The 14,419-nt window shown below is 45.4% G+C and overlaps 2 protein-coding genes across 6 annotated transcripts in view; one reads left to right on the top strand and one right to left on the bottom strand.

Annotated features, from left to right (window-relative positions):
* PAN3 (poly(A) specific ribonuclease subunit PAN3) overlaps nucleotides 1-14,419 on the bottom strand; it is a 233,257-nt gene that overhangs the window by 43,477 nt on the left and 175,361 nt on the right. The gene's annotated exons all lie outside the window — the stretch shown is intronic.
* Nucleotides 1-14,419, top strand: part of FLT1 (fms related receptor tyrosine kinase 1) — a 171,051-nt gene that overhangs the window by 113,893 nt on the left and 42,739 nt on the right. Inside the window, exon 15 of the mRNA XM_040621859.1 lies at nucleotides 6,011-6,142. Within this exon, the coding sequence (XP_040477793.1) occupies nucleotides 6,011-6,142 (132 nt within the window). The remainder of the gene's footprint in view (nucleotides 1-6,010; nucleotides 6,143-14,419) is intronic.

Below are 14,419 nucleotides of genomic sequence, written 5' to 3'. Positions count from 1 at the left end.
TGTTATGTTTTTAGTGGTTGAAAATCACTTAGGGGCTCCCTCTAGAAGCAAGCAAGCAGACCTACAATTAAATGATCTCATCTCAACAACACAGAGTAGAGCGTCACGTTTCTCAGTGAGTTCTACGTGTTAGTTCTAATGATAAGCACCGAAAGGGAAACAAAATTCATCTAGGGTGACCCTTCAAAGAACCCAATACCATTTCACATAACGACAAAATTATAACATATCTAGGAGTAAATATAACTGAAAAGATATTTAAAGAGAAAAATAAAAAAACTATCAAATGACATAAAATAATACCAAAATGACTCAAAGATAGTTGATATTCTTGGATGGGAATATTTTTTTTAAAGATTTTATTTATTTATTTTTATTTGAGAGAGAGAGAGTGTGCGAATGAGTGGGCGAGAGGCAAAGGGAGAGAGAGAGAGAGAATCTCAAGCAGACTCTGTACTTAGTGCAGAACCCAACACAGGGCTCGATCTCACAACCCTGAGATTGTGACCTGAGACAAAATCAAGAATCAGCTGCTTAACTGACTGAGCTACCCAGGTGGCTCGGGGAATAATTGTTAGTGGAACCATTTTGGAGCCATTTTTGCAGGTCAGAAATACTAACAATTTCATTTGTTTCAACCTAAAAGTAAATATGAAAATTTCCCCCAAATTAGTACATAATTTGATGACCTTCCCAGCAACATCCCAACAAGTGCTTCTCACAGAATTTGACAAGCTAAACCTGAAATCCGTATTGACCTATAAAGGGCCAAGGCAATTTTGAAGAAGGGGTCACACCACTGCAAATATCAAGGTGCATTATCAAGCAATCATAACTTGTGTGGGATAAATGGGTCATTGTGAACAAATAGGGAACCTAAAAACAGAACCACAAATATACGGGAACTTAGAATCTGACAGAACTGACAGCATAAGTCAGTGGGAGAAGAACAGATTATTCAATAAATGATGCTGGAATAACTGGTTATTTATAGAGTAAAAATTAAGATTTTTAACTCACATCACACACCCTTCCCTAAAAGAAAATCCAGATGGATTGAAGACCTAAATGAAAAAAGGCAAATCTCTAAATAAATCTTTTTAAAAGATTTTTTTTTAGGAGAAAGTATATAATCAGAGTAGAAAACCATCTTTTTTTTTTTAAGATTTTATTTATTTATATGAGAGAGAGAGCAGGAGCAGCGGGAAGGGGCAAAGGGAGAGGGAGAAGCAGGCTCCCTGTTGAGCAGGGAGCCTGACAGGGGACTCGATCCCAGGACCCTGGGATCATGACCTGAACCAAAGGCAGACACTTAACCAAATAACCACCCAGGTGCCCTGGAAATATCTTTTTAAAACAAGCAACGGGGGCACCTGGGTGACTCAGTTAAGCAGCTGGTGTGATTTCTGCTCTGGTCATGATCTCAGGGTCCTAGGATCGAGCCCCACATGGGACTCCACACTCGGCTGCAGACTGCTAGAGGTTTCTCTCTCTGCCTCTGCCCCTTCCCCTGCTATCTCTTGTGCTCTCGCTCTCTCAACTAAATAAATAAATCTTAAAAAAAAAAAACAAGCCACAAAAAGCACAAAGGATAATGGAAAACATTAATAAATTTGACTACATTAGAATTTTAAAAGCGTTTGTATTGAAAATTCACAATAAACAAAGTCATAGCGTGGGGGAGGACCTGCAACGTATTTAACCAACAAAGGGTCAGCTTCCAAAGCATATAGAGAATCCCAGAATCACTGATGGAAAGACAAATGGGCTAATAGAAAAATGGGCAGAGAACATGGAGAGGTAACTCACAGGGAAAGAAGCCTGCATGGCCGACAACAATGGAAAAAGGTGGTCCACCTTACTAGTAATCAGAGAAACGTAAGTTAAACCCACAGTGAGATGCCATCTTAATGCCCATCATTTTGCCATCAATCACAACATCTGGTAGCACCAGGTATGGGGAAGTATATGGGCGAAGGGGACTGTTTACTCAGTGCTGGTGAAAGTATAAATCAGTATATTTTGGAAGACAATTTTTTCAATCCTTCGTAGAGTTCAAATCGGTGCACTGTATAACTCAGCACAAGGTATGTGCGTAACTGCGGACACAGAGCTGTGTCAGACACACACTGCAGCCTCCTCTGCGACAGTGAAAGAGTGAAAACTATCTTATAGAGAAGTGGATTTTTTTATACAATGAGTTTTTTTTAACATGAGTTGAAAATGAACTCCATCGACATGTATCAACAAGGATAAATATTAAAACATCATTGAATAGGAAAAGTTGAAAAAAGGTATATGCTGCATGGCACCATTTAATTAGAATTTTTAAAGCCACAAAACATATATATATTCTATAAAGGTACATATCAATGTAGAAAAAGCACAAAAACATGCAGAGAAGGAGACACAGCAACTTCAGGACAGTGATACCGCTAGACAGAGAAGAAGGAGGAGATAAAGTATCTACCATTTTATTCATATAAAAGAAAGGGGGCGTGTCAAGAGCAAACACGGCCAAACGTTGACATCTGATTACCTTCGTGGTGGGTGCATGGGTTCTATTTTTATTGCGCTTTTAAATGTTTGCAATGAATCACGATGAAAAAGTTAAAGAAAAGAGCCCTTTGTAGAAGACGAGCTCCTCAGCAGAACAGCACGTGTATCACAGGGAGCAGGTCCTGTAAAGTGAGTAGCAACAAGCTAAGGCATTAAAAAGAAACAAGGGCACACAACTCTGAGTAAGTATGGACAGATCTGAGGTCTGGAGGGAATAATAATGGTAGCAACTGCCCTATGTCTGACAGAAGGGAAATAGATAGTGAGAGCAGACAATGAGCAAGTGCCCGATGAGGATTCTGAGTGTCCTCCTGGTGGTGACCCATCAACCTCTGTGCCACTGGTCACAGTGCAGTGTGACGGCAAGTCGGGAAGAAGAGTGTTGCTGGTTGGCTCGGGAAAACCTCTCACCCCGTCTCCTCGTCCATGTGACGGAAAGAGGAAACTGAGTCAGGTGACGTTAGCTCGTGGCATGATCTGCTCACCTTCACGACTACACCCCTGACTCCTCGGGTGAAATCCAAGGCCTTGGGCTTTATTTGTTCATTGTGTCAGCCTTAAACCGGGATTTGAGTGATATAAAGTTGGTTGAGGGTCAAGTCGGCTGCAATGAAGATGATGGTGGGTGGCAGGATAGCCGCTACTATGAACGTTCATTGCCCTTGACCACCTGCCCTCCGGCCATGCTTTTACTTTCTGCGATTGCCATGTATGCCATATCTTGCGCTTTCCAGAGCTTTCATTGAAATTATCTCAGTTGGTCCTCATAACAATCCCATAAAATAGGCAAAGCAGGTACTATTCTCATTTTACAGTTGGGGAAACAGACCCATAGACATTAAATGATTTAGCCAAGGTTACCGGGGAGGGTCTGTTTTCCCCCGTTACCCGGGCTCAGAATATCAGAACCACCTTGCCCTCAGCTCTGTCCATCCCTGCATCCAGTAGGGCAGCAATCCCTGTCGGTTGTTTCTACAGAATATCCATTTGCGTTTCTTCCTCTCTACTTCCTTTCCTGCCACCACATTTGGATTCTCAGCAGTCCTTGCCTGAATTACAGCTGGTGAGCTGGACCTCCAGAGGCCACTTTTGCCTCGTTCAGTCCACCCTGCATGCTCATTCTAGACTAAACTTCCTTAAACGTTGCTTTCGTTATGTCGTTTCCCTGCTCAAAAATTTTTGTGAGCCCCTCTTTCCTTCTACACTGAATGGAAACTCTCGGCCAGGATTTCAAACTTCTCCTTAATCTCAACTCACCTTTTCCAGTCAACCCCTCAAAATGGGTGCTTTGAAAATAAAAATGGCTGACAAGTCATCCATCACATCAGCAAGGGTTTGTGTTTTGTACTTTTTAGATGACCCTGCTCAGGACTGACGAGAGAGTCATAAACTAGTCTCTTAGCCTGGCTGGCAGACCCACTCATGAGTATAATCTTTTTGGAAGGCAATGTGGTTGTAAGAATCAAGAGCTTTTGCCCTAATCAATCTGCTTCTGAAAATCTATCCTAGGCAACTAATCTGAAATACAGAAAAACCCTTATGCCTAAAGATGTTCATTATACTGTTGTTTATGGTTATGAGCAATTATATATAACCTTCGGTGGCTTTCTTTGGTGCTTAGAATAAAACCCTGAATCCTTACCGTGGCCTATGGATATACATGATTGAGCCCAGCCAACTCCCCTCTCTCCTGCTTGCTAACTAAAGTCTGCAGTGGTCTTCATACTGTTCCTTAAAAAAGCCCATTCCTGCCCCAGGGACTTTATAGTTGCCATTCCCTAACCTTTCAAGTCTTCAAATAGTTCATGCTTCCCCATCTTTCAGGTCTCCACTCAGATGTTGCCTCTTCAAAGAGCCTTCTTTACGCACCCTCCATGACCCATGGTCCTCTGAACCTGGTTTAGTTTCTTCACAGACTTTGTTCCTTGAAACTACTTATTTGTAATTCTCCAAAACGAGAATGTAAGCCCTTTGTAGGCAAGGATTCATTTGTCTTGCTTAGTATTACATCACCAGATCTGGAATAGTGGCTAGCACATGGTAGAGCTCAAAAATATTGTATGAATGAACAAATCGTGTTAAAAAGTCCACTTTCAAAAGAATAAAGGGAAAACACCTGGGAGGAAAAAGTGTGGGTTTATTTTACATTTTCTTTATACTTTCCAATATTTCTCAAATTTTGTCTATTGAGGGTCTTGGATAATCAGGGGGAATACAAACTATTTTAACAAAATATAGCCTATAGTCTGGCCAGGCCCTATTTTATCACTATTCTGGAACAAGCATTCAATGCACATTCACGTCAGTGGCATGGCTGTTCTCGTGCCTGCCCTTCTCCCTGCACCTCTGATAATCCTTGAAACCTCCGCTCAAGGCCCACCTCCTCCATGATGCCTTCCTGAGTTTCCCTGTACTTACTGATGTCCCTCCCACCCCAGGCTTTGCACTTAATTGGGTATGCTGTACTACCTTTATTCACTCTCATTCATGAAACACTTTCAGTTTGCTGGCATGTGTGTGAAAGAGAGAGAGAGAATATGTATATATGTGTGTTTGGTAGGAGTTCATTTTCCCTCCTTGGCAGATATCATGTCTTAGGCTTCCTTCTCCCCCAAAGCCTTTAACATAGACTATTAGCAGAGTAAGTACTCAGTAAATACTTGGTGGTAGTCCTTGGTGTTGGGGCTCCTGGGTCTTCAAGCTGGGCTCGGAAAATTCATGGTGCTCCTGCCATTACGTGATGCTCGGTAGTAACACTTCAGCTGGGATTTACTGAGCACTTAACTATATATGTGTCCTGCGCTGGCCATTCACGTCCCCGTGGACCTGATAGGAATTGCTTGCATTTTCATCTTAAGGTTGAAGAAACTGAAACACAGGAAGGTTAAGTAGCTTGCCTAGAGTGACAAAGCTCCAAGTGCTAAGACCCGGACTAAAACACAGCCCCAGCTCTTCACCTCTCCAACCAGCGAAGCAGGACTTCCTTTGGCCCCCAGGCCACACACGTGTTTCAGTCCAGCTGCGTGCTCTCAGTCAAGTTGCTTAACCTCGCCAGATCCGTTTCCACGTGTGTAAATCGGAGACCCTAAGACCTTGCAGGGCGACTGTCAGTGCCTTGGGTACTGCTAGCACACGGAGGGCAGGGAGTCAACGGTAAACGTTATTAGGCACGCTGCCTCCTTGACATTTGCTCCCGAAGGCCGGGTAAGCAGCCCCGTCTCATTGCTCTCCACACAGTGAACGGCCTGGGTCCCATCTGCCTCTCCAGAGCTGGGGTCCGAGCTCTGCTGAGCGGTCGGAGAGAAAACAAATATGCAGCCCAGCCCAAGGTTACCTAGAGCTCGGATTTCCTCGTCTGAATGCATAATTATAGGAAGAGGCTTGGATTACAGAAGTAGCTGTTTTTGTGTGTCACCCAGGCCCACTAATGTAAACATCTCTCACCCCGCAGGAATTATTTTAGGACCAGGAAGCAGCACGCTGTTTATTGAAAGAGTCACAGAAGAGGATGAAGGTGTCTATCACTGCAAAGCCACCAACCAGAAGGGGTCCGTGGAAAGTTCTGCGTACCTCACTGTTCAAGGTAAACAGCTGCTCCAGAAAGCAACAAGAAACAGATCAGACGTCTGTTTCCCTGTTTAACTTTCCACCTCCCGGTCTCCCGCTGCCTCCAGCCTGTTCCTTTCTCTCACCTCCTTGCCCTTCCCCCTGGGGCTCTGGGAAGCGACCTTCTGGGGGGCCCTGGCGAGGCCCCAAGGGAAGACACTGGTGAGCCACCCCCCCCAGAGCCACCATCTGAACCCCATCTCTGCAGGGAAGTAGTTCCCGGAAGAGAGGCACGCCACTGACCCGCAGAGAATGACCGCAATGACCACGCTTGTGACAAATCCAAGAAGGCAGAGGGGTGTAGAGAGAGGGAAACACCCACACATTGGAAACTCGTTCGTTCTTTTTCCTTTTCCAATTCCCACAAGTCAGACATATGCCGCTCTCCTGAATGTTTTCACGAGCTGGGATTTTTTTTTTTTTTTAAACAGGAGCAGGCTGCAAAATATTATCAGGGAGAAGCCACACATAAAAAACAGACCACATTTGCGAAAACTATTCCAAATGCTTCCTCTTTATAGACCTCAGACAGTTTGTGGAGCAACAGATACAGATCCAAAGCGGCCTAACCCGAGCCAGGGCTGTGGCCATGTGGCTCCCATTTGGAAAGTAGCTCAGACCTCAATTTCAGTCCTCTGCTGCCAGGAATCATCCGAAACATAACATTTACAGCATCATAAAATACCCAATTGGCACCTCTTGAGATGTAAATATCTATGGCACATTGAGGTTTTACATGAAAAGCCGCAATTTGTTCGGTAGCCTGTTCCAAGGGCTCCCCAGGAGCCCGACGGAACGCGCAAGTATTCCTGGCCGGCGAATGACATACACATCAGTTCTTCCGCTCTGGAAACACGTGCTGCTGAAGGGGTCTGACTCTGAGAATCCAGACTCCTTGAAAACAGCATCATCCCCATTCTTTTCCGAGGAGATGATTTTAGAGCGCCTCCTGAAAAATCTAAAAACCATGCTTGCACAAACGTATACTTCCGGAAAAAGTCGAGGGTAGCATTCCCCCAATACTTATAGTGATGGTCTCCTGTTTCTCTCCCAAACAGTCCTTGTCTCAAAGGATTCTTTCAACCGGTCTGCTCACACATGGACAAGACAATTAGCCATAGAGAAGGCAATTAGGTGTGCATCTCTCTTTAATATCTCCTTCTTCAAAGGATGGTTCATTTACCTATTAACAAGGACTCCAGATGTGGCCCTCAGGGAGTCACTCTATCAGGCGAGCGAGGTTGCAGATCGGAGAGGGCATTTTCCCCTTCAGTCCTCAGTCCAGAAGGCATTTTCCCCCGTGTCTGGACAACAACCCCAAAAGACACACAGAGCAGTTAGGAACCCCCAGACAGGAATGAGAGGACTGATCTAAACCCTACAACCAGGTAATAGCTGTTGTGCAAGAGACCTGGACTCTTCAGACCCACTCCAGCACCCCCACACCTGCCTTCCTTGTGGTCCGTCCCCACCATCCCCACTCTTCTCTACCAGGGAATATAGGGCCGTGTCTGACCCAGTGGCTAGGTAGCCCATGGCTTGGGAGAAGCCCTTGCCTGAAGCTGGGATATTTCTGCAAGTTCATAGCTCTCCACAAAGACTTTACTTCCTTTCCTTTCACCTTTTCTGCCAGGCTTATCTGGGGTTCCCAGAAGCCCCCTCACTTTATGGTGTCTGTGAGTTTCTTCTGCCCACAGTCATGACCACCACCCTTCTATTTGCTGTAAGTCTACCCTCCAGGAGTAATTTCTCCTGCTGCGATGTGTTTGCTGTCCACGGGCAGAGCAGCGGCACCGGGGAGACCCAGGCTGGACTGCAGCCAGCACACTGGCCCTCAGAGAGCCTAACTCACTGTAACCCTCCTTGGCCGCTAGGGCCGGTTCAGCAGTGGCCTCCAGGTTGAACAGCTGACTCTGACACTCATTCTCTTCTCTGCCCTCCCACACCATGCTTCTTGGATCGTTAGTCAGTACTTATTTTATTCTGCTTTTTATTATTATTTAGGGATTGATATGCCTCTCTTCCCGACTGAACTGCAAACGTTTTGAGAGAGAACTGTGTCTGACCTATCTTTGTATCCCCAAGCTGTGCCCCCCACTTAGCAGGAGACCATTTACTTAGTACCTTTCCATACAGACATTGCTAGACAACTGGAATACCTAATCCCATGAACTTCATAAGAATCCAAAGAAGTAACTAATATTATCTTCAGTCAACAGATGGAAAAACGGACACTCCAGAAAGGTTAAATTATTTGCCCAAAGTCATACAACGTAGTCAGCGGGAAGGCTGGCTGCGGTCCATGTCCTGCAACCTGCGGAGGGTCCACCCTTCCTCCATTCGTCCCAATCCCGGAAGTGGCGTAGGAACTTGTCCTTGAGGCCTTAACATAAAATTGAGCTCGTACACTTTTTCAGTTATCCTGTCTTTTGGTTTTCTCTCTACCTGGTTCTAATTTCCTACAGTGATTCCTTTTCCCACTAAATGCTTTTCTGAAGTCAGACTGTCGTTAAGAATATGGCTGCCATGATCATTTCTACACGTTTCCATCAGCTCGTGTCATTTGCTGATGAAAGGGAAGATCATTCTCACTTGAGTTGCCCATGTCAGCTACCACGACGGACATCCTGACCCTGTCATCTCCTGACATCCTCTCTCAGACTCCCAAACAGCCCACATACTTCTCTCTCCTCCAATCCTCTTCCAATTCTAGAGTGATCTTTTTAAGTGACTCATTTTATGACATGTTACTTCCCTGCTTCAAATCTGCAGTGGTTTGGAATCGCCCCTTATCCTCATCCAGTCACGCAAGGTCCTCCCTGGGCTCCTTCTGCAGCCCGGTGGCTCATCCCTCCCTTCACCCCTGAGCTCCCCAGTGCAACTGCCCATAACTCCCTGAACGCACGCTGCCCTCATCTTCTGCCTGCGCACAGCGCCTTCCTTTGGTCTCCACGGCGTTCCTTCCTCCCACCTCATTCTCCCCCAGACAACCCGACTCAGCCTGACAACTCACTTTTGCTCTTGCTTCAGGTGTAGAGAAAAGGACCTCTTGCCTTAGCATCACTTTCCCCTCTGTGCTCCCAGAGTACTTGACATGAACCTTTAACGCAGTGCTTACCACAGCTTACTATTCACTCCGCTCTCCCTGAGCATTCGATAAATGTTTGCTGGATTGATCTACTTAGGAAACCACGACATAATGTCTGAAAAAAGACACGCATTGATAGATTGTTTAGGGCAATAGAGATAAGCCAAATTCAATTAGTTATTAACTCAACAACTTAGTTATGAGCCCGGGACTGTGCAGCACGTGGAAGTGTAAGCCACGATCCCTAACCTCAGTGTGCTTTCAAAACCTGGTTGGAAGCAGACTAAGGTGCACATGAAACAATTAGATCCAGATCAATAAGAATTTTGAGCTTCTCAGGGCCCCTGGGTGGCTTAGTTGGTTGAGCGTCCGACTCTTGGTTTTGGCTCAGGTACTGATCTCTTGGGTCATGGGATTGAGCCCCATGTTGGGCTCCATGCTCAGAAGGAGTCTGCTTGGTTATTCTCTCCCTCTGCCCCTTTCCGTCCCCCCCTTCTATTAATAAATAAATCTTAAAAAATAAGAATTTTGAGCTCCTCCTAAGGGTGAAGTAGAAACACTAGTTTGTATCAAGCAGACCACACAGTGCTGCTAATAAGAGCTCAAGGAGTTCGGAGAGACAAGAAGGGCCATGGGGAGTGAGCTGAGGTCTAAAGGCAGCCTCAGAGGACGTTGGGTTGGCAAGGCGAACAGGGCAGTGAGCTATGAGACGACTGCGAGCCTTCTACGCTGATATCTCCCTTGGCAACAACAAAGTCAAGGTGATTTTAAATATTTCCTCTTGTCCAGCCCACTGGGTTCTCTGAGGCACGGGTACTTTTGATTCATGACCTCTTCTCCCTCGTGTGGCATGAATCTCCCATAGCACTCGGGGAAATGATATAGCTGGCAAGGTGGCCGCGGACACTTCATGAATATGGCTCTTTCTTTGGACTCATCATTGTCCTCAACGGCCATGCTTTTTGAGTTCTTGTGTCTGCTCTTTGTAGTTTTTCTGCCTTCTTCCTGGCTCTCTCTTGTAGTTTTTTCTCCCCCTGCTCTCGCAGTGACAGCCGTATCCAACCTCTCTGCTTAAAAATTGTGGTTCGTTGAGAAAACAGATTCCCTGATCTGCAGTCATCAAACTACCTGAAATACTGTACCCATTTATAAATAAACGGAGCCATATCCGAATAGGGTAATGATAAAGTAGCACAGGAAATGAGGATGTTTAGTCTAAAAACTCAGGGGTGATATTATTGTTTTCCTCAAATATTTGCGAAGCTTCAGACTGAGGAGACGTTTCACTCCTCCTCTGACACACTAGAAAAGATATCCAAAACCAAGGAAGGGAGATGGTGGCGAAATTTCAAGGAGGCAGGTTTCAGCTCCATACACCATTTGGGATAAGGAGATTTTTAAAAAGTGGATACTATGTGGATCTTATTAGATAGAAGCACTATCTCGAAAGGAAGGACTTAAGGCTTCTGAATAAAAATTGGGTCCTAAGATGCTCTTCCAACCCATTCACTGCAGGACCTGGTTGGTAATTTTATCACTGAAATTAGATCCTTGCTGTCTCTCCGGTGGCTCTCACTCTGGTGGCCGTGAAACATTCCCTAGCTTTCAACTTTATTTCCCAAAAGATGCGTATAGACCCTTCACGCTGACCTATCTTGTCAGGTTGAGTTTAGGAAATGAAACCAAGCAAATGAGTTGTGTCTGCGGCTATGTTTAACAGATTTAAAGAGGTTCGTGAATGAGCCAGGAAGGAAACTGTCTGCTCTTTTTATTTCCCTTGAAAAAGGATTCTTATACTCATAGATAAAACAATGTGTTATTTTTGTATCTGAAAAGGATGAGTGGACTGTGGACTCAGAATGGCTTCTTGAAATAACCACAGGTCTTGTTTGGTTTGGACTGCACAGGAGCGCACGTGGAACTCTCAAAGGGGAAGTTCTAACGTTAAAAACAACAACCCAAAACTGTTCATAACCAAAATAATTTCTGAAATTGACATAGCGCTCAATAGCCCATGGAACTCAATGGGACGGTTTCAAGGAAAGCGCGGCACATCCTCATCCAAGGACTTGCGAGAAACTGTACTTTTTTTTTTGCGAGTAAGAAGCACAATGTATATGTAAATACCTTCTTATAACAGATTTAGGCCTTGCTATTGGAATGCTATTTCAATAGCATTTATAATTACACAGGAGAAAACACCACATTAAACATTCTTTTGGGGATGACTGATGGATACGAAAATCATGGAAAGCACAGAAGGACTGCCTTAGGGTCCTGCAGTCTAAATGCTAGGAATGGCATGAGAAGTGAGATTTGTAAAATTATGCCACGATAATTGCACAGTGATACATTTCGGGAAAGGACCCATAGAGCAAGAAACATACCCTGTGTTCCTTAATCAATTCTGAGAGTGAAAACTAGGAAAAGCTCAAAGTTGTCCTGGGTATGCAGCCATTCCCTTTTATCCCCCTTGGCCAGGCCAGCTTTTGGGTTTCATTTCTTTTTGATGCTCCTCCGAGCCCAGAGGACCCTCCTCAGGACCCTCCTCGTTAGCTCTTCTCTTCCTGAATCCTGCCCCAGATTCACTCCCCTGGCTCTCCCGGCACTAGGAAGGATGTGATAAACTAATTCACATGAAGATGTCGGTGACTGATGTTACTCCTCTCCCGGGTGCTGGCAGCTCAGAAGGGTTCCCAAGGAGAGCCCAGCGCCGGCAATGGCGAGACGGACTTGCTGCTCAGTACTTTCACGCAGGAGGGCTGGGGGACGGGATAGGCATGCCTTCGTACTTCGAGTCTAAACAATGACATAAAGCTGGCCTTGATCAAGAATTCAAAAAATGGTGATGGAATTCAGTTCTACTAGCTTATGCTCACTGAGCATGCGTTAGTCTACTCAACTTTTGTGACAACCCGATGGGCATTTTTTTCTACTTGCGAGTGAAAATCTGAAGCACAGAAAAACTGAGGACTTTGTTCAGGGTTACAAAGCTGGGAGTGGCCGAGCTGAGAGCTGGATCCCTGTGGGGCATTCTGCTCCACTGCCTCTCACCTCTCAGGCAGCAGAGACCCCCTCTGAAGCCAGGTGCGGCACCGCTCCTGAGCCGTGTGCCCTCGGGCCAATGAGTTACCTTCCTGGTGCTTCACCAGCAAAATAGACATTAATAAAGGCATACCAACCTTACAGGGTTGTAAGGATTAACACATTTAATACCTTACCTGGCGTGTAATAGAAAGTCTTTAAGTATTCGTTAACATTATTGTTTGTTAATGTGATAAACCATATTCACTTCAACAAACCCTCTGTATTTTAGTTTTTCTGCACTTAATCAGTGAGTCACCCAAATGGGGTTCCAAACCACGAAGCTGCGTTAGGTCAAAGGATTTAGCTTTACCAGCTTTAACGAAAATGTGTCTTAGAACTGATGGCACATAATAGCAATTTTAAATATCTTTACCTAAAATTATTCTTGAAAACTTACTTCCGATTTAATCTGAATACACTATTTCTCTGTCCTTAAGAGGGGTTCCAGACTGGTATACAAAGATTCCCAGAAAGCTTCATAAATAGTAGGAGAACCAAATTGAATAGTCCAACAAGTCTTAGAGAAATTACATGATAAGGTTAAGTGCATTATTGGCTCTCGGCTTTTAGATAAAATGAGGTAGCAATGCTTGACCGGCTCACGTGGAAAACCAGGTCTAGGTGTATCTGATTAATTTTCTTTTCATCTATATATTAATATTTATTGAGATTTCCACTGGGCCAGTGCTGGAGATGCCAAATGACCACAAAACACACCCATCTCTTGATGTCTTAAGAATTTAATGGGCAATAAACCCACAGAAAGGTTACCTCCAATTAAAATAATGATCTAACCAGAGAACAACACCTAAGCCACCCTGGCAGGTATGAGGCACATTTCTCAGGCAAAGTAGTGGCTCCGTTGTCTGTAGAAGACGATCGGTATTTGGCCAACGTCTGAATAGTTTTAGAAAGAAGAGACAAATTGTGATATATGCAATAGGTTTGGATGAAAACCAAATTATCTTGTACTTGAAGTCCAAAAACTAATAAGGATTAAAAAAAAAAAAGGAAAAGGAGCACTGGGGTTGGGGGGGGCCTTTGAAAGAATTGCTCCCACTCGGTTCACACATTTCTCCTGTGAGCCAGGGTGCCCTTGTTACTGCCACATGTGGAAAATGGGGAAGCTGGGGCACGGGGTCCTCGGTCTAAGACATCACTGCTTGCTTCCGGCCCTTTCCTGGTGACCCTTGGGCTCATCTCAAGTCAAGGCAGGTCCCAGGACCAGAGACCCTGGTCTTTTGCTTGGAGAGTTTTCCTAATCCCCTGGGAAGAACCAGCGGTTCTATTGCAAGAACTGAGTTTCCTGGCTCTGCGGCATGTCGGGGTTGGTGGGGAGCTGCCGCACCCCAGAGTCCAGCCCTGTGCCTAGCAGCTGCCGTCACCATCACAGAGGCTCAGGGCAGGGTAGCTGGCCACTGCAGTTGCAGACTCTAGACCAGGCACGTCACCCCTCAGGACTCAGTGACTCCCCTAGGGGATATCGCCCTTCCTGTCCCAGGAGGGGTGGTCTGAAGCCTGAGAGGGTAACTGACACAGAAGGCTCTATGCAACGGGGTTAGCGGTCTGTAATAAAAGGGACAGTCACCCTAACTCTTCGGATGGGCCACATTCTTGCCACGCTCCCATATAAAAATAACCTTGCAGAGTGCCCCGATACAGGCTTGCACACAGGGCCTGTGAGAGAATGTCCCTGAGCGCCAGGGCTCACTCCTAGTTAGCGTCAAGCCCCACCCACGTTTCCTCTGGCCTCCTTTCCCCTGCCATGCGCAGCTGGGCCATTTCACGGACTGAGCTCATCAGCTGTCACCAGCCAGTTGAAGCTCGGTCTAGTCAGGCCAGAGTGGGGATGTTTGACCTCTGAGAAAACGTCCAAGGGCTGCATAGGAAGAGATGCTGCTGACTTCAGTCAGTGTCCTCAACATAAGACTATCCTAATGGTTACTTTCCAAATAAAGCAAATGAGGCAGAGATAGAGCCCAGATACGACGCGGTATCTTGTTAAATTCCTACTCTGGTTGTCAGGAAGCGGGGATAGAACACTAGAGAGGTCTTCCGCCTGTAAGAAATGTTCATCTT

The sequence above is a fragment of the Ursus maritimus genome, unplaced genomic scaffold, assembly GCF_017311325.1.
Source record: "Ursus maritimus isolate PB19 unplaced genomic scaffold, ASM1731132v1 scaffold_10, whole genome shotgun sequence".
NCBI classification, from domain to species: domain Eukaryota; kingdom Metazoa; phylum Chordata; class Mammalia; order Carnivora; family Ursidae; genus Ursus; species Ursus maritimus.
This window is presented reverse-complemented; position numbering and strand designations above follow the sequence as displayed.